Source organism: Leptonychotes weddellii, chromosome 4 (assembly GCF_054177405.1).
Source record: "Leptonychotes weddellii isolate Sample4059 chromosome 4, ASM5417740v2, whole genome shotgun sequence".
NCBI classification, from domain to species: domain Eukaryota; kingdom Metazoa; phylum Chordata; class Mammalia; order Carnivora; family Phocidae; genus Leptonychotes; species Leptonychotes weddellii.
This window is the reverse complement of record NC_138372.1, coordinates 33585078-33605857: the sequence shown is the minus strand read 5'-3', so window position 1 is coordinate 33605857 and position 20780 is coordinate 33585078. Positions and strand designations below refer to the sequence as shown.

The following is a 20780-nucleotide window of genomic DNA, read 5'->3' as shown; positions in this document are numbered from 1 at the left end:
ACAAGCAGGGGGAGTGAGAGAGGGAGAAGCAGGCTTCCCACGGAGCAGGGAGCCCGATGCGGGGCTCAATCCCAGGACCCTGGGATCATGACCTGAGCCGAAGGCAGACGCTTAGCCATCTGAGCCACCCAGGCGCCCCTATCTTTTTTTTTTTTTTTTTAAGATTTTATTTATTTATTTGACACAGAGAGAGACAGAGACAGCTAGAGAGGGAACCCAAGCAGGGGGAGCAGGAGAGGGAGAAACAGGCTTCCCGCCGAGCAGGGAGCCCGATGCGGGGCTCGATCCCAGGACCCTGGGATCATGACCTGAGCCGAAGCAGATGCTTAACGACTGAGCCACCCAGGCACCCCTATTCAAAGTTCTTATTGGTTAGCTTGGAAACACATCAACCACACCTCCCCTTAAATCTTTTTCTCAACCCGTTTTAGCCCATGCACTCTTTGGACACTCACACAGTGCTATGCGTTCTCCCTCCTAAATGCATTTGAAACTGCAAGTTTCCTCGCCATTCTGCCCCTGAGTTTCCTTATCTGTAATGTGGGGATACTGTACTGCCTCATTGGTTATGAAAATTAAATGAGTTAATGTTAGCAAAGTGTTTAGAACAGGGCCTGACATCTAGCAAAGGCTGTATAAAATAAAATAATAAAATAACGTGACTAGAAATGAGCCATAGCAGTAGCAATTTTACTAGGGGAAACATTTTTATTTTGATCCTGAATTTCGTATCTTTCACTTGGATCCAGTGACATCAATATGAGCGTTGAGTCAGCTCCCATGCCATAAGCTCTTCTCTCCAAGATGGCGTGGGAGACAACACCTCGTGGGTGGCAAACCAGTTTTTGAAAGCCAGACGTGCAGAAAAGCACAGACCTCCCTTCCTGAGAAGCACCGGGAGGCCATTATTACACACGTACCTCTTATTTCACGGAGAGCATATTCTTGGTAGGTTGCATGTAAATCAAATCCTAACATAAATCTGTGTTAAAGGGCGCCTGGGTGGCTCAGTCGTTAAGCGTCTGCCTTCGGCTCAGGTCGTGATCCCAGGGTCCTGGGATCGAGTCCCACATAGGGCTCCCTGCTCCGCGGGAAGCCTGCTTCTCCCTCTCCCACTCCCCCTGCTTGTGTTCCCTCTCACGCTGTCTCTCTCTCTCTCTGTCAATTAAATAAATAAAATCTTTAAAAAAAAAAATCTGTGTTAAAGCTCATCTGGGGAATCGTTTTTGCCAAATGAAGAGGGCTTTTGTAAAGCAGATCGGTATCCCTTTGAGGGACACTGAAAATTTTGACCAGAGATGGATTGAATTTCTTTGTGTCTAAAACAAATCTGCCACCCAGGGTTCCCTCAGGGGACTCTGGTCCTTCTCTCTTTCCAGGATCCCCCTACAGGTTCCAGGGCCTGCCTGCTGATGAGCCTCAATACAACCCCAAGAGGCCTCCTCTCACTTGGCTTCTTGCCCTTGGCTCGCCAGGGCTAGAACCTGTGTGATTCCTGGCTCCCCCAACGTGAGTTCCCTTGAAACCGGCAGGGGCAGAGCTGCTGTCTGCAGTGACTGATGTTACGTGCGGGCAGTCTGGGCATGCAACTGTCAAGCCCTCTGGCTTCCCTAGCGGGCAACCTGCTTAGAACTTCCTTCACAAACAGCGGCATCTAAGCCCACGGTTCTGGCAGATGCCCACATTTGGTTCTGTGGGTTGGGTGAACATACAGATAGGGTTAAAGCTCAGTGATCTAATGGTCCTGGCAGGCTGTTGGAATGAGCACGAGTATGAAGAAAGGTCCTAGCTAACTTCCCAGCCTTCCTCAAACAATTTAGGCCCCAGTGTTGTCCTGTGCCTTTGGACACACTATTTTCCTTGACGTCTCATGTCCAGGGTTCCTCCATACTCTTCTTCCAACCACCCCAACCCTACAACACACAATGCCTGGCAAACTTCTATTCATTCTTTAAGACCCAATTCAGAAGCCTCAGGTTCCAGATGGCAGGTAAAGCACACAATTACCTTCTCCATTAAAATAAGAGAAAAAATTAAAATAACAGAAAAAAATATTTTTAGAAGAAAAACGAGCTATTTATTGGCAAACCAGAAAAAAAAAAGTAAAATTCTTAGAAGATCGAAAGCAGGTGATATCAAACTGAAGGAAAAGGAGAAGCAGTTCAAGACACCAGGGGGAGCCAAGGTCTTCCCCAGGGGAGCTCTGGGGAAGATCCAAGTAGGACTGGGCCATGAGGACCATCATGGGAATACAGAGAGTACTGCTTGGAACTGCTTCGACTTTGGGGCCTCTCCTTGCCCTCTTCAATAAATAAAGTAACAGTCCAGGTTCAAGTCTGAAGAACTACTCTGGAAATAAAGTGCCCCAATCTGGGAAGGGCAACCACTAAAGGCATCAGGGCTTGAAAGGAACAGAACAGAAAGGAGCTGAGTGACTCTGGTCTGTTGGGACAAACAAAAAGGGGAGGTGGGGAGAGAAAAGGACATTGATATTGTAGGAGTCCCAAATTACCTGCCCACTTCTTGGTCACACTCCCCCTCCTGACCATTCAGCTCTGTGGATCAGGGGAAAGTCGTCCCGGGAGGCCATCCCACTCAACTCCCTAGGTAACTTACACTACTAGCACCTTTACTGACCAATGGTCTGTTCAGTCTTTCATTCATTCCCTCAGGTACAGATGATTGAGTTCATCACACTCCTCAGTGTACAGCACATTATCATCATGGATCCATCCAAGCCCCTCTCATATTTTATCTATTTATTCTTTTTGTCTTCACTCCCCAATCTTATCCTCCCCCTAGCCCACCCAGGCAACCACTGATCTGCTGTCACTACACATTGGGGTGCATCTGGTATTTTTTCTATTCTTTTTCATTAAAAATGCGGAGCTGGTCTATGCCCACTGCATCAGTTGGGATAGACTAAGTTCTACTTCAGTCACAACACAAATTCTCAGTGGCTTCACACAACCACAGCTATTTTTCACTCTCACCACATGTGTCATGCAGGTCCATGGGAGCTCTGCTCAACACAGTCACCCGGGTACTCAAGCCAATGCAGCTTCCATCTCAACCAATGTTCCCATGGTGGGAATGACACAGCAAATCTGATGCTCACGTTCAAAGCTTTCATCCAGAAATGTGGAAGAAAAACACCATTTCTGGGGCGCCTGGGTGGCTCAGTCGTTAAGCATCTGCCTTCAGCAGAGGTCGTGATCCCAGGGTCCTGGGATCGAGACCCTCGTCGGGCTCCCTGCTCAGCGGGAAGCCTGCTTCTCCCTCTCCCCCTGCTTGTGTTCCCTCTCTCGTTGTGTCTCTGTCAAATAAATAAAATCTTACAAAAAAAAATTTCTGCTAATATTTCATAAAGCAAGTCACATGGCCATGCCTAACTGCAGAGAGTGTGGGGAAGGCAACTCTGCCAAGGGCCCAGGAGGATGAGTAACTAGGTATCTGTGAAAAGTCCTACTGCTCTCCATACCCATAAAACTGATTTCATGGCCATTGATGTATCATGGTTGTGAAGCATAATTCAGAAAACACTAACTTAGGGGTGACTGGCTGGCTCAGTCTGTGGAGACCAGTCTTGATTTTGGGGTTGTGAGTTCGAGCCCCATGTTGGGTGTAGAGATTACTTAAAAATAAAATCTAGGGGGAAAAAAAAACACTAAAGATTTCTTATGGTGACCTGCAATCTGGCCCACTACACCTTCTTTCCACTGGCCCCAGCTCTGTCCCTGGGGACACTCAAAATACCTCTGCCCACCCTGCCTCAGAACAGTCCTATTGAGAGAGTCCGTCTCTCTTGCCCAGGTGTTCCCCTCTCCTGGTGTAATACTCTCAATTCCCTCAACTCCTCTTCCCAGGCTGAGACTTTCAGTTTCCTCTCTGTCCTGGTCACCCTCCTCAGGCTCTACCCATTTGCCAACGTGCCTCCTAATGTGTCACCTCAAAATGCAGTCTGAGCTGCTTGGCATTCAGCAATTCCCATTTACTCAAAGAAATGAAGGCTGAGTAAGCTGAAGGAGAGGACTGACCTTCAGAAGCATGCTTCGTTCAGCCAGCTATCTAATTTCCTCATTCAGCAAATACTATTGATAATCATATTCCCAGTAGGAGGCCCACGGAAATCTGATCAGATCATTTTCTGGCTTAAAAATCCTATGATGGCTTCCAGTTACTCAGGACAAAACACCTACTCCTGGAGCAGTCGGCTTCTGCCTGCTTCTCTAACCTCGGATTCCACAACCATCCCCTTCTACGCTTCAGCATACTAGACCTTTTCAGACTGCTTTAGAGGGATCAAGAAAGAAATTTCTGATTGTGTGTAATTTTTTGAAAGTTACTTGAGTGGTCTGGGTGGGAGGTGGGGTAACTGGGTGAAAAATAAAAAAAAATAATACATACATACATACATACAATTTGGCTTTTTGAAGGAAAAAAAACTTAACAATAAACCCAGACTCATTAGCAATCAGACATAATACCATTTTATATCAGCACATAGAGTCAAGCATACAATGGGTTAGAGAATATGGCAAACATTTTGTTAGGGGGATTACTGAAGATTATCTCTCTCAAATAAATAAATAAAATCTTTTTTAAAAAATGAGTAAATTATCTATGGAAGAAAGTTACTTTAGGAAAGTCACTGGTGAGATAAGGACATCCCCATATTTTACCTAAAAACTGAAATGTACATAAAGTCATATCCACAATTAGACAATTGTTGCTTCCCTAACAAATTATGTATCAAAATATGTGTTGTAAAAGTTTTTTGATTAGGGCGCCTGGGTGGCTCAGTTGGTTAAGCGACTGCCTTCGGCTCAGGTCATGATCCTGGAGTCCCTGGATCGAGTCCCGCATCGGGCTCCCTGCTCGGCAGGGAGTCTGCTTCTCCCTCTGACCCTCCCCCCTCTCATGTGCTCTCTCTCTCTCTTTCTCTCTGTCTCAAATAAATAAATAAAATCTTAAAAAAAAAAAAAGTTTTTTGATTAAAAGGATAAAAGACCAAAAAAAAAGTTACTTAAGAGGTCCAAGCTTGTTTCCTTATCTATGAAATGGAACTAAAAAGAGTACCTATCTCTCAGGGTTTTTGTGAGGGTAAGAAACAAGGATGCCTATAAAACAATGCTTAGCATCAGTCTGGGATAGACAACTGCTCAACACGCAGTAGCCATCACCACCACTGCTGTTAGGAATGAGGCGTCAAGGGCAGCCACGGTTCTGGCTTGGGCAGCAGGGCCCATGGTGGCGCTGTGTTGGGAGGTGAGGAACGCACACAGTGAGGAAGAGCAGGTTGGCAGAAGAGAAAGTGGTGATTGGAGTTAGCCACTGGGGCTCTGCCTGCCCCCCCTTGCCCTCCTCTAAAGACCCTCAAATCCTGAGACCTTCTAATCCAAAGTTTTTGGTGTTTTTTTTCCTAAAGGTTTTTAACTTGGGGTTTGCAGATGGTCTGTAGGGAGCGCCCAAACCCCGGGATTGTGTGTAAAATGCATTCTTCCCCTGAGACTGCCAAAGCTTTTACTGGTCTCTCAGACAGATTTATGACCCCTGCCCCCCCCACAAGGTGAAAACCACAGACCCAAACCATCTCTCTAATGTGACCCATGACTGTCCCAACACTTGGTCCTCTGCCAAGGATGGGCTATTGTATGTCACACAGAAAGGGGAACCCACGAGGAAGACTGAGGCAACATAGCTAAGCTTCCAGGTCTCCAGATATAGCCCCTCCCACAGCCCCTATCAAGCCACATTCAGCACTATTATACTTTGTGAGCTGGTTCTCTACCCCTCTATTTTTTTGGTCATCATGTGCACAAAATTGGATTAATCAAAATCCTTTTTCATGACACATTTTTATCATGTACAACATACTTTTATGCATAGCTTTTCACTCATTCAGTTGACAATAACCTAATCTAACTATATGTTCCCTCCGGCTCCATCCTGTCCCCCTTACCTGTGGGAACCATTATCCTGAATCCCACAGTGAGAACCCTTCCGTCCTTTTTACATAGTTTTATGGCATATGTGTTTGTTAAAAATGTTTTTGAGGGCGCCTGGGTGGCTCAGTCGTTAAGCGTCTGCCTTCGGCTCAGGTCATGATCCCAGGGTCCTGGGATTGAGTCCCACATCGGGCTCCCTGCTCGGCAGGAAGCCTGCTTCTCGCTCTCCCACTCCCACTGCTTGTGTTCCTGCTCTCGCTATCTCTCTCTCTGTCAAATAAATAAATAAAATCTTTAAAAAAAAAAAGTTTTTGAATTCTTAGTTGTATTTAACTCTAAAACATGACAGAGATACAAATTAAAACCACAATGAGATACTCAGAGACACCCACTGGAATATAGTTTAAAACTTACAATACCAAGTATTAGCAAGGATGTGCAACAGAGCATTCTATCTTTTGTTTGAATCACTATGATCTGTGTAAGGAATCTTGGCTTTGGAAGAGCTCAAATTAGAAGTTCACGGAAGGGTTTTTATGCTACTCTGGCCATGTAATCAAGCCAGAAACACATAACCCGTTAGGCCAGTTATAAACCATTAGTAATGTTAACTTATTCACCATAAGTAAACCAGTAAAGGAAGTGACCCTGGGAGTCATCAGGGGAGCTTCAGACTTTAAATGGCACATTAGGAATTCTAGACTAGGCTAAATTCTAGTGACAGAAAGCAGTGATTTCCTGGGGCCAAGGATGGGGGAAGGGGATTGAGTGCAAAGGAGCACTGGGAAGCTTTTTATCTTTTTTATTTTGTAAAGATTTTATTTATTTATTTGACAAGAGAGAGCACAAGTGGGGGGGCAGCAGGCAGAGGGAGAAGTAGGCTCCCCGATGAGCAAGTTCCAATGCGGGGCTCGATCCCAGGACCCCGGGATCATGACCTGAGCCGAAGGCAGATGCTTAACCGACTGAGCCACCCAGGTGCCCCAAGGAAGCTTTTTAGAAGATAGAATTACTTTCTATATTTTGATGGTGATGGTGATTATATTATTATATATAATTATCAAAATTCATTAAACAGTACATTTAAAATTATCAATTATATTGTCTGCAAATAGTAACAAATTTTCATGTTTTCCTTTTTTTTTAAAAATGGCATCATGCTACATTTAATCTTTTGGGACTGAACTTTTTTCATTTAATATTTTATTTTAAAGGTTCATCCATACTGTTTTGTATCACTGTGGTTCATTTGACAGCCATATAATATGCCATTGTGTGAATATTCCAGTTTATTTATCCACTCAGCTGCTCATGGGCATTTGCGTTTCCTTTTGGGATTGCTATGAACCAATCTTGTACAAATCTTCTGGTGTACATGTATGAGTTTCTCTTGGATTTATCCCTAGTATTGGAATAACTGCGCTGTAGAGTAAGTAGATGTTCAATTACAGGAGATAATCAAACTTTTTTCCAAAGTAGTTCTTTGCCTTTCCAACCTGAGTCAGTCTGTCCCCAGTTAGACTGGGACCCCAGGGGCAGGAGACCCAATCTTGAATTAGCACTGCTTTTAGCATTTAAGAATCCACCAGGCTGGATACCCAGGAGGCCAAGGGCAGAAACCCAGGCACCTGAGGCCTCCCAGCCTCAGCCAATACTGAGAGTAAACAGCAGGCCGGGGCCACATACCACACATGGAGCTCCATCTTCCTAGCTTCACTCGACTTGGAGTCTGAAAGATGTTTCAGGGCACTCAGTTACAACGCAAATCCCAAGAAAAGAGAAGGCTTAACCTTATCCAAAATCCTTCTCAGCTGACACCTCTAATACCGAAACAAGGATTAGCAGGAAAGGCATAAAGAACAAAATGAGTGAGAGAAAGAAGAGGAGGGAAAAAGAAAGTGGAAAGAACAAAGAACATAAGTATTCTAAAATTATGCTCCCTCTTCTGCAAAAAGGCCAGTTTCTCAGGAAGAAAAATTATTTTTTTCATTAAAAAAAGCAATAATTTACAAGTGACCATAAGCAATTTTTAATATCCCTGCCATTAAGGGATTACCTTCTTTATGTTAGAGTGACAAAGACAACATAATTAGCATGCAGTCAGAATGATGTAATATTGCCCCAAACCTCATACCCTCGGGGAGGGGAGGTCCTGTGCTGCTGGGGAAGAGCTCTGAGAGACCGAGGGCTAGGCCAAACAACTAGAACCAGAGCTCAGCCACAGACCAGGAACAAGAAAAACAAAACAAAAAGCATAATATAACAGAAAAAGATATCAGATGCCTAGGTGCTCGGAAAGCAAAAGGAGGAGAGCTGCCATGAAGGAGGACGAGGAGTCTCATCTCCCACGGTCCCAACTGCCGCTAACCTCCAACAGCTCCCTGGCTACCTGTCCTACAGGAGCTCCAGGAACACCTGCTACAGGGATGAACGACGGCAGAAGCGCCCAGGAGAGGATCACAGCCCTGTGGTTTGGGCAGCTTCCCCTGCCACCCGGGGCAGCAGGAGCGGCTGCAAGGATGCAGCTCGGGAGAGCTTTCTCAGCGCTAGGAAGCGGATTATCATGATTGGCTTAACATTTTTAGTTGCTTGTTCCTTAAATTTGATCGGGGGCTGTCTGAAGGAACTACGGAGGCGTGTTTGGGCCCATTGGTTGCTGAGGACTGATCACACGCAGAACTCACTTCAAGTGTGAGAGGTGCTCTGTCACCAGAGGTCTGCCACCAGGCTGCCACCAAGAGGTCTCCTGGGCATTGGGGCCCTAGGAGCTGGTGCTCAGTAATGGCAGCTGGTACAAACGGCACTAACAGTACTTGGACTGACAGGAGGCCCCAACTACAGCCCCAGCTCTATGGAGCTTCAACAGTTTTATTGGCTAAATGCTTCTTCCCAAGTTTACAGCTTAAAGTGTGGGCCTGCTCACTGGCTCCTCCTTCTCAGCTCTTAATGGGGCAGGAACCTTTAGCACAGGCTTAGAAATGGGGGGCGAGGGTATAATAAGTGAGTTAGAAACCTGCTGATGCTCTCACAACTGGACAGCAGGACAGAAAAACTCCTACTTTCTAACGCTGAAAACTGTCTAAAGAAAGACTTGAACAGGATGGAGATAGGACCCAGAGTGCATCTTTGCCACTGGTCTCAGTTTCCGGTGCCTCCACGGGAGTATACCCTTCACCCTCCTACACCAGGACTTCGGGAACAGGGTGATGCTATGTCAGCCTACACATTTTGCAAAAGTACATAGGCCCAAAATTGGCCAAGAGGTTTGGGATTACCAGCTCCCCAACCTGGCAGGATGGGAAGAAAGAAAACGTGTCCATGAAAAGCTTTCGGAAGTGAGTCAGGTCTTCCACCTGAACCTTGATGCTGTATTGATTGGCCAGGAACTCGATGGTGCCTTGCACCACATACTCGTTCTGTAAGTGTGAGAGTGAGCAGGTGGAATAGACAACGTGGCCTCCTGGTTTGGTGGCAAGGAGTCCAGCCCTGAAACCAGAAAGAGAGAAAAGCAGTGACTAATGAGCTTCCCAGAAGCAGAAGGACAACAGGGGGAGCTGGAAGCATGGATATTGGAGTCTACTGTGGGATGGGCAGCTGTGTTAGCTTCTGAAGTCCCTTCCACATAGATACACCGGAAGAGTCATTCTCAAGGCAGAGAGCAACCCAACCTTACTCCATGGGCTCTCCGCCAGAAGCAATCCCCTGAACTCTGACTCTGCTTATGGTCCAAACGCTGACGCTAGCTAGCTATGCACTGAGTCCTTACCAGCCCTACAGGGCCTCGACTTCAGTCACTTTTTTCAAGCTTTCAAACTTGTGCTACTCACTGGGACTAGGACTAGCATGGAGGTAAGGCAACGTAAATGAATCTGTGCGGCCCACCCTATGTGTGTCCTACCACATAGGGTTTTCATGTTCCAGAGGACCCTCCTATCATGTCTGTCTCCTCCAGGGAGTTCCTCAATCAGAAGACCCTTCTGGGGACGATGGTTGTGGCAAGAGCTTCCGATCCCCCAGGCGACCAGCCCCCTGGAACACTGTGGCACGAAGTCGAGAGCTTGGGTAAATCTGTTACTCACGCGAGCAGCTGCACCTGAAGCATAGGCAACATCTGCCGCTCCTTCTTCCTCGACCGCTGAAAGATGTTGTTCTCCTCCGCGTGAAGGGAGTGGCGGTCTGTGGTACAGGGCACATCCACCAGCACCTGCCCAGAGGTGGTAAAGGGCACAGTATTAGAGCTCCTCACACGCTCTCTCCCTTGGGCCCTTGCCCTGAGAGGTTTCCCACAGTGCTCCCTCTGCCCATCCTTCCGGTGCAGAGTATCTGACAAAGCTTCTCATTTTAACCTGGTAGACAACTGTGAAATAATGAGTGGGAAAATGGTATATTTAGGTATACTCATGGCTGGTCAAAAAGCCAAAGCCAATACCCAAATAACTACAATTAAATTAACTGATATCGACCTAGAAAGAAGTCTTTCTTTTCTTTTTTAAGATTTTATTTTTAAGTAATCACTACACCCAACAACGTGGGACTTGAACCTACAACGCTGAGATCAAGAGTCCCGTGTTCTACCAACTGAGCCAGCCAGGTGCTTCCTAGAAAGAAGTCTTTCATGCTTTAGGGCTCTGTCCTTGGCTCTGTCCTTAGCTATTTGAATGAAACATCCAATTTACAGGTGATAGAATGCCCAGAAGGTAGCTAATAGACTGAATAACAGGATCAGGACTCAAAATTATTTTATGCTGAAACATCATATCCAATATGGAAAAGTTTTAAAGTGAGAAATATAAAATCATTCATGCATTCACTAAGAGCCTATACTTGTGCTAGGCACAAGAGACAAAAACAAAAATTAAAACAAAAGAAAAAGTTCTATAATTTATGTTTCCAAAGAAATCATCTATGGAAGAGATCTGTGAATTTTAGTTAAGCAGAAACTCCAAGTAAATTAATAATGATAATGGAAGCGTGCAAGCACAGGCTGAGTAACGATGACAGCTAGGGGTCTAATCTTCATGGCCAGGTACTGTGCTAAGTGCTTTCCTCAAACACGCTCTGTGAATCATCTGCATAGTCCTACATAGCAATATTCCCTACTTTACAAATGAAGAGGCTGAAATTTCAGCAAGAGGAAGCAACTTGCCCAAAGTCAGTAAGTGGCAGCCCTGTGGTACAGACACGGGTTAGGTGGACAGCAGAGGTCATGCTCTATCCACTCTGTTCTGCTGTCTCCATGTCAAAAAAGCTGAACTGGGGATTCCTACACAGGCAAGAAGCAGGCCTCTTAAGCCTATCCAAGATTCTATAAGCCTTGGTCTTTCAATTTCTTAGAGTGGTTGAGCCAGAATGGTGAGAACTGGACAGATTAGATCGAGTCAGATGACAATAGAGTGACAAGAGCTATATATTTTTTTATATTTTTAGAAGTATATGTTTTAATAAATACTTTTAGAATACGCCAATTAAAAGAAAATGCAAATAACTTAAAGATAGGGAATGACTTTCTTTCTTTTTTTTTTTTCTTTAAAGATTTTATTTATTTATTTGAGACAGAGAGAATGAGAGAGAGAGAACACATGAGAGGGGATAGGGTCAGAGGACGAAGCAGACTCCCTGCCAAGCAGGGAGCCCGATGCGGGACTCGATCCAGGGACTCCAGGATCATGACCTGAGCTGAAGGCTGTCGCTTAACCAACTGAGCCACCCAGGCGCCCTAGGGAATGACTTTCAACATCATTCATAATAAGAGAATATAAATTAGATGCTATCAGTTGGCAAAACCCAAAAAGTTTAAGAACACCAGTGGTGGCAGGATATGAGGACACGGAACTCTTCCGCGTTACCAGTAGGAAGGAAGCCGATGGAGCCTCCACAGAGAGTGATTTAGTACACTCTGTCAAAATCTTAGATGCAAAAAAAAATCTTAGATGCATATAAACTGTTTTCCAGCAATGGTACTTAAAAAGCATAAAACTTAAAAGGACTGAACCTCAGGGTACATTACTAAATGAAAATACTACAAAGTTCAAATAGTGAAATTAATACACCACGACTCCTTTTTTCAAAAATACACATACATTGGGGCGCCTGGGTGGCTCAGTCGGTTGGGCATCTGACTCTTGGTTTCAGCTCAGGTCATGATCTCAAGGTTGTGAGATCGAGCCCTGCATCAGGCTCTGGGCTGAGTGTGAAGCCTGCTTGAGATTCTCTCTCTCCCTCTGCCCCTTGCCCTGCTTGCATGCACACATGTGCACACACTCTATCTCTCTAAAAAAAAAGAACCACACACATTTGTATTTGTATATCCACAAAGGATACATCTTAAAGGATACAGAAGAAAATATAAACAATGGTCATCTGTGGGGAGAGGAAGGATGGCTGTGAGACAGGAGTAAAAGGGAAGCATACTTCTCACTAGATACCCTTTTGCACCTTCTGAATTTTGCACCATGTGCTGTATTAATATTCAAAAATAAATTAGCTTATTCATATTTATTTTAATCAGGGTTTCTGAGCAACCAAGTGAGTTGAGAAGTAAAATAAGTCTACTAACCCTTTTCCCACTCAGTCAGGTTCAAACTCTTTCCTGCTAATTGTCTCTAATGAAGATACCACCAACGATTGTGCAGATGGCTGTGTTCTCCCAATCACCCATGGAGAGGTGGCCAGGTCCAGAAATGGCCCTCCATCCTCAAATATGGAGGGCTGGATCCTACCTGCTGAGGGCCTGGAGCTGGGACAGGAAGGCCAGATTTGGCTAGCTGGATGTCTCAGGTCAGGAATCACTCACCCGGTCATAGGTGTCCCCCTCCAGTTCTCCCCACTTCCTGCCATCCCATGAGGTGACTCGAACTCGATTTCTATCCCTGATATCTTGAGGCACATAGCTGTGAAGGACCCTCTGTAGTCTGCCTGTTCGAGAAGTGGAGACATCATTGGCAGCGAGATTGCCTGTGGGAATATAAATTTTAGCATTGTTTTTTCTAATTCTGGAAAAAAATGCCATTGGAACTTTGATAGGGGTTGCACTGAATCTATAGATGGTTGTGGGTAGTAGGGACATTTTATGCCTGTGAGAATAAAGAAACTTCAAGGCCATGCCCCAACGAAACATCCCACCAGCAATGGTGCTGATGGAGAGTCAGACCAATTATTAGGCATAGCCAATCAATGCAGACCCCAGGGGCAGAGGCAAGTGGAGAAGACATGTTTATTATGTACATGGCACAGTACTAGACACTCTAAAGCAGGGGTTGCAAAGGCAACCACAAACCCAGGCCAGAGAGGATATATAAATAAATAAAGTAGACCAAGTATGAATATTTCTAAATAAGTATGCTCTCTCCTACTTTTTTGAAATGTGTCTCTCTCTTCATTTTTGGCAGATACCACACATTATTTACCAAAATTTTTTCCCCTCTCATTCCTTAGTAATAGAACTCCAATTTTATTTGAGGGAGAGGGGAGCAATGTGCCCCATTTCTTAGCCTCCTTTTATGACTAAGTTTTGGTCAATGATTGTAGGCATAATTATTGTGTGGGACTTATGGGAAGATGTTTAAAAGAAGCTAACACAATTAGATGTACCCCTTTTAACCAATCTTTTCTTCCTGCCTTGAATTTGAATGTGGTAACTGGAGTTCTAGCAGCCATCTTGGACCATGAGGCAATCCTGAGGATGGAAGCCTGAAATAAAATAGGCTGCAAAAAGAAAGAAGGAGCCCAAGTCCCTGATGTTTGTGGAGACTCCATACCAGCCCTGGACTGCCTATATCCCAGCTCTCTTATATAAGAGAGAAAAACTTTTCTTCTTTAAGCCAGTGCATTGATTTTCTATTGTATATGGCAAACCTAATCCTAACTGATTCACCATCTATCTTTTACTTTCCCTTTTGTGACAGACACAAAGTTCAAGAAATAGTTCACTTTGCTCTTGGCTCTACTGTAAGAGAAAACATTACTGCAAGCTTGATGATAAATTGTGATTGATACCTGGCCTCAGAGTCATGAAGTGAAAGGGAGAGGCAGGAACTATGGTGAAGAACTAGAGAGTGCATACCTTATACCTTATGGGAGTGATCACTACCATGCCAGCTTAGTGTTCCCACAAAGATATAGAGTCCCAATTTTTGAGGGCACTTAAAGAAGTAAAAATCGGATTCTCTGCTCAAGAGGAATTTGCAGAAGGACATGAATGGAGTACAGAAAAGCTGGGTTCCAGTTCTGGCTCTATCTCCAACTCAGGTAAAAGTATCTAATCTCTTTAGGACTCAATTTCCCCCTCCCTAAAATAGGAGGGCTAAACTAGGGAAACTCAGTTGCTTCCTTCCACTGGGATGAAGGACTCCCTTGGGTAAGGAGCTGGGAAGGGGGCAAGGTGCTGGTAATTTAGTACACCTTAGAAAAGCAACTCTCAATGACTTCTCCTTGGCTCTTCTCCTGCCTCTTGGCTGCTAGAACTCCAGTTATCACATTCAAATTCAAGGCAGGAAGAAAAGATTGGTTAAAAGGGGTTAAAAGTTCAAGTTCCTCCTCTTCCAAGTAACCCCACCTCACTCATCCCCTTTCTCGTGGATTCCCACAGCACTCAGTCAGATCAGCACAGCCCAGCACAGAGGCTGGGCTCTCCTGCACTGGACTCATTAAACCCTATCAACACTTTTTCTCCTCTCCGTCTGCACTTCCAAAAGGTAAGATCAGATGTGGTACCTTGCAATCACCTACAGGGCCAACCATGAGGCTAGAAGCTAACCCAAACTGTGCAAGCTGGCTGACGAGAACTGGAAGAGAAGGGGCGAGCTCCGCAAAAAAGGCTCAGGGATAAGGCAAGAGAAGCCTGACTGACCTCCAGGGTGAGTGGAAAAACAACAGCCCCCGTCTGGATAGTTCTCCGGTCTCCAGGGAAAAAAGGCTGCCTGTTTTAAGGCAGGACGTCAGCCAGTAGATAACCGAACACTTACAGTGCACATGGCCCGGGCTGGTGGCTGCAAGTACTGAGATGAATAAAACTTGGGCCTGTCGCCAAGGAATTCATTCTTAAAGAGGGAGACGATGCGTACCCGGTAAAGCTCTGGTGCAAGGCTAATGTGCCTACGGTTGCCAGGGTGACACCCACAGCCCGGGAGCATAGGACACAGGCGACGCTTTGCAACCGGCCGACAGAGGTCATGAGGGGAGACTTCCAGGAGGTGGCACACTTGAGCTGAGGCCGAAAGCTAAAAGGCTATAGGCAGGCCAGCTGGGATAGGGTGGAGGGTATTCTAGAGAGAAAATGGAACAGGAGCAAAAGATGGAGGCTGATTCAAATAACAGAGAGTAGCAGAATGTGGCTGAAGCACACAAAGTCTGGGGAAGACTGACATAAAGCCATAAAGGGTGGCTGCAGCCAGATCTTACTGCTTTAGTTGGCAGACTAAGGAAACGAACCCAACCTTAGAGACAAAAGTAAACAGATACAGAGGAATGAAAGTGTCATGCGTAGATTGATCAGGGCCCTGGTTTAATCTGCCTTCGGAGACCTTGCTCAGCTCAGCAATATTCCTTGGCCAACTGACAGAGGAAGAGAGGAGAAAACTGCAAACAAAAATACACCACCTTAGCAAGCGAGCACTGTACCCCCTCTGACCCTGGGACCAGAGAGCCCATCCGATTCGGGAGGCCCCTGACTGGGTGAGGGAGGGAGCCCTCCCTGCCCAAGACACCAGGCCTCTGACTTACGGCAGCAGCCAGTCTGAAGCAGTGCTAGTGTCTTTCCCCCGGGCGCTGCACATAAGTCAAGCACAGTGTCGCCAGGCTGCAGGCCAAGGGCCAGGACAGGCAGCAAGGAAGCAGCATCCATCAGGTAGTAGTCCATGACACCCAGGCTGCCAAGCCTAGAAGAGAGGAGACCACCTTAGAGTCAAATTCTAGGTCAGGAGACCCAATGGAAGTCAAGGCCACCAAGTCCATGCCCTCAGGCGCTACTGAGTTCTATTCAGCAAAAACTCATTTCTCAGACCCACTCACTCACTCATTCATCCACACTGCAGCCAGAGTGACCCAGTTAAAACACAGATCGAGAGGTATCTGGCTGGCTCAGTCAGTGGAGCATGCAACTCTTGATCTCAGGGTTGTGGGTTTTTTTGTTTTGTTTTGTTTAAGGATTTTATTTATTTATTAGAGAGAAAGAAGAGAAAGTGCACGCATTAGGGTGGGGGGGGAGAAGCAGTGGGGGAAGGAGAGGGACAAGCCAACTCACGTTGAGTTCAGAGCCAGATGCGGGGTCCAATCCCAGGACCCCGAGATCATGACCCAAGCTGAAGCCAAGAGCCTGAGGCCCAACCTACTGAGCCACTGAGGTGCCTCCAGGGTTGTGGGTTTGAGCCCCATGTTGGGTGCAGAGATCACTTAAAAAGAAAATCTTAAAAACAAAACAAAACCCCACATATCAATTCACTCTAATCCAGCCAAGCTAGCCATCTTGCCCTTCCTTAATTAAGCCAGGTATGCTCTAATCTAAGGCTTTTATAGCTGTTCTACTTTCTACCCACAAAACTGTTCCCCCAAACAGCCCTGATTTGATTCCTCACTTTTTTCAGTCTCTCCTCAAAGTTCTCTCCACAAAAAGTTATCTCATCAGAGAGGCACTGGCATTCCCTGACTACTCTATCTAAAAATAGCACCCCTACTCCCATCACCTCCTATCTCTCTGTTACATTACTTTTCTTTAAAGCCTTATTGTTCACTTTATATACATGTACAGATGTGTGTGTGTGTGTGTGTGTGTGTCCTCTCCTCCTCCTCCCTCTTTAGAATGAAGGCAGAGACTATAATAACCCTAGCACCTAAAACACCGCCTGGCATATAGGAGGAACTTGGTCTTACTGGATTACATATTAAGACACAAAATTGTTTGTGGGTTTAGAGAAGAATACCATTAATTGTGCCTCTCAGAGTCACCTGAGTCAGGCCTGATGAAGAAATAGGCCCTCATTAGGTAAAGGAAGGGGAAGAAAGGGAAGAAGAGAGGAAGGGAGGAAGAAACAGGAGCATTCCAAGAGCAGAAAAAAGAGCAAGCAAAGGCATGGAAGCAGGGAAACTCATAGCTCCTTTCAGAAACAGTGAGAAATCTGGTGTAGTAGAAATACAAGGTGAATGAGATTGAGGTTGGAAAGCAGATAGAGGCCAGGTTGTAAAAAGCCTTAAACCCTATCCTAAGGAGTCTGGACTGTAACCTGCAGGCAGTTACCAAAGTTTATAAAGAAAGGGACATGATCATCTGAATAGAGTTTTAGAAAGAACAAATTAGAAATAGACAAAGTGAGAAGGCTGTGATAAGAAGATAGGCAGGAACCATGTGGATAGAGACAACAGACAACAGCAACCTAATGGTCACAGGACTCCTCACTCCCAGGCCAGTTTTCATAAGCCATTCTCCTGCCTGACACACAGCTCAGCCATTGGGGACAGACTCAAGGAGACAGAAACCTGATCCTTGCTGCCCTGACAGGAAGGCTCTGGGAGAAAGATGTGACAAGACATGAGACATAGTACCACTGAGGATCCACTACAAGAGCTACAGTCCCCAGGTTTGAGGTTGTGACACCTTCACAAGTAGACTCAGAGTATGGTGGGATATTTTCAAAGTCGAATCACACTTGGATTGTCCCTGAAACTGTGTGCCTCATGCCTCATGGAGAATGACAAGAAATCTGAGAAAAGCACAGAATTCCTATCACACTAGCACAGGTCTATGAAACCCATTGTCATCAGTTCCTTCCTTTTGGAAGTGTCACTCAACTCTTTTTTGGTTCAGTTTTGAAATCTGCTGAAAGTTACAGTCCCTCTTTCAAAAAAAAAGGCACAACAATTTTTCAGATAATTTCAGGAGATTCCTGGACTCCGTAAATACATCCTTGACCTCCTGGGAGATTAGGATTCCCTTGATTTATATGGAACCTATCAAGACAAGAAGGAAACCCAAACCTCTCTGAGTAGAAGCCAACCACCTCAGGCAACTTAGGAAACCACATGGTGCTGCATCCACAGTTCTGCCTAAAACCAGCGCCTCCAAATTGATCTCCAACCCTGCCCCAATCTATCCCCCTCTCACCCCAATTTACTAACATGATCTTCCTAAAGCATAACTTTGATGAGAAGAATACCACCAGTAAGAGATACTGTTTGTGAGTGCTATACTGTAGGTGCTGTACTAGTGTCTCAGATACATCACTTCATTTAGTCCTCACTAGGACCCTGTGAGGCAGGAGAACCCAGATTCCAGAGCCAGACCATCTGGATCCAGCCCAGCTGCTCAACAACTGTGTGCCTTTAGCAAATTACTCAACTTCTCTGTGCATCAGTGTCCTCGTCCATAATAAGAGTGCCTACCAGAAAGGATGATTGTGAGGATTAAAGGAATTAATAGAAGTTACGTGCTTAGAACAATAGCTGGCACATGAGCTAGAGTATCAGTGCCATTATTTTCCAGATTCGTTTCCAGATAAGGAAACCAAGGGTCAGTTATCCAAAGCTACATGCCCAGTAAGTGATGAAGGCAAAATCCAAATCTAGGTTTTCTTGACTCCAAATCCCATGCTTATAACCACTGTGCATTACTGCCTTTCCCCTACTCAAAAATCCTTTCCAGTGGTTCTCTAGAACAGATCTTGGCAATTTACAACAATATGGAACTAAAGGGTGCATGGTCTGAAGCCATCCAGCCCTGGCAAGTCTAGCCATTTATAAGCAACCCTGGGCCATCAGGAAAATCCCCTTCTCTAAACCTGTAAGTTCCTGGCATTCAAGATGCCCACACATAGCACCCCCACATACTCTTCTAGCCTCACCTCCTAGTTTTCCTAAGCATGCAGCCTTCCCTCAAGCCAGTAGCTAGAACTATTGCAAAAGCTTCCTAATTTACATCCCCATTTCATATGTCATACATAGCCTTGCCCCTCTCCAATCTGTTTTCCACACAGCAGCCAGAATTTTTTTTTAATTTTTTTTAAAATTTTTTTCTTAAAGATTTTATTTATTCATTTGAGACACAGATACAGAGAGAAAGAGAGAGAGAGAGAAAGCATGAGCAGGGAGAGAGGCAGAGGGAGAGGGAGAAGCAGGCTCCTCGCTGAGCCAGGAGCCCGATGTGAGGCTCGATCCCAGGACCCTGGGATCATGACCCGAGCTGAAGGCAGATGCTTAACCATCTGAGCCACCCAGGTGCCCCAGCAGCCAGAATTTTAAAAATTCAAATCTGGTCATGTCATTCCCCACCTTAAAACTTTTCATGGCTCCCTCTCTCTTTTAGAGAAAAAGTCCAAAATCCCACATGGCCTAGAAGACCTTCAAAATCTGGCTTCTGCCAGCTTCTGTAGCCTTGCACCCCCATCCCCACCCTCATGCCACCAGCTTTAATTCCTACTCATTTTCAGGTCTTAGCTTAAATTTCATTTCCTCAGAAAAGACTGGGTTAGATCTCCTAATTATAAAACTTCATAGCATCTTGTACTTTTCCTTCGTAGCACTTATCACAATTATAGTTTCTTAACTATTGTCTTCCTCACTAGACCGTAAGTTCCATGAAGGCTTCAGCTGAGCACTGCATGAGAAGACCAGAAGTCCCCTCATCACCAACCCCTCTGGTACTAACTTTGTGTCCCTAGGTAAGTCTCCCTCGTTCTTTGGTACCAGGAGGTTACTTGTCCTACTCACTTGGATGGGAGCTAAGAGGGCAAAATGAGAAAGCAGTTGCAAATAATACACATTTTAACTGTAGAGGGCATGGGAAGTGCGCAAATTAGAGATGGCTGTCTTCCATAGGGGAAAACAGAGCAGAACAGGTTCTGGGATCAACCTGCCTGGGTCTAAATACTAGCTGTACCACTTGCTCTCTCAGGGACCTAAAGCAAGCAAGTACCTTAACTTCTCTGCACCTGTCTCCTCAAATGTAAAAGAGGAACAATAAGATTACCTACCTCAGAGGGCTGTTGACAGAACAAAAGGAGATAACGCACACACAACACTTAGAAAAACACCTAGCATATATAAGCACTCGAAAAATATCAGCAATATTATGATCCTTATGAAACAGGACAAGAGCTGGGTCTCTTTCTGTCTACTTCCAGCACACTCAGGACAACCCAGATCCTACCTGGCAGGAGGGAACCGACTGACATCCCCTCTGGCAAAAGTGAAACATCGAAGGTTCGGGCTGTAGGCCCCGGAGGCTGGAGTTGGAGTCTGGCCACCCTCGGGCTCCAGTTCCCCGTGGGAAATGGCTTCCTTCACAAAGTCCCTGGCCCTCAGTTGCTCCAGCTCACCACTCACATGATCCCAGGCAGCAAAGTTATTGACCAGTGCACCATACTTCTGCTCTGAAAGGAGACTGACCCGGATGGATGGCCAGAGATCACCAAATTGCACACTGTAAGTCATGTCAAAATTCTGCAGAGCCAGTTGAGTGGCAGGAAATTTGGGCTCTGTGGCAGCCTGAAAGGAAAAGAACAGGCTTATTGGTCTTCCAGTCTTGCCTCTCCCCTACCACCTGACCTCACCAATACCTCAGAGCCCTGCAGCAAACGCGGATCCAGCCACTGCCCACTCCTGCCTCTGCATCCTGCCTCTGCCCGCCAGAAAAGAAGTATGAAAGAGAAAAGTAGTGGGGAGCTGGCCTTTCTGTCTCAGGGTTGTGAGAAAGCAAGCTGTAGCTCTCACAACGGCATGTGCGGGTCACCAAGAAAGGGGGCAATCCTTGAGGCCTGGGAGTAAGAAGAACTTAAGAGAATGGAAGCTCACGATAGGACTTTTGAGGAGAGTCTACAGAAGGTTGGAAGAAACTATGAGGGCCCA

At 45.6% G+C, this 20780-nt stretch overlaps 1 protein-coding gene across 1 annotated transcript in view; it reads right to left on the bottom strand.

The window, feature by feature from the left end:
* Positions 1-4474: 4474 nt before the first annotated feature.
* The window catches only part of NSUN4 (NOP2/Sun RNA methyltransferase 4), a 20215-nt gene continuing 3909 nt past the window's right edge, over positions 4475-20780 (bottom strand). The window contains exons 2-6 of the mRNA XM_006729024.3: positions 20083-20420; positions 15669-15823; positions 12742-12902; positions 10028-10152; positions 4475-9434 (exon numbers count right to left, since the gene is read on the bottom strand). Coding sequence (XP_006729087.1) covers positions 9158-9434; positions 10028-10152; positions 12742-12902; positions 15669-15823; positions 20083-20420 — 1056 coding nt within the window. The 3' untranslated portion in view covers positions 4475-9157. The remainder of the gene's footprint in view (positions 9435-10027; positions 10153-12741; positions 12903-15668; positions 15824-20082; positions 20421-20780) is intronic.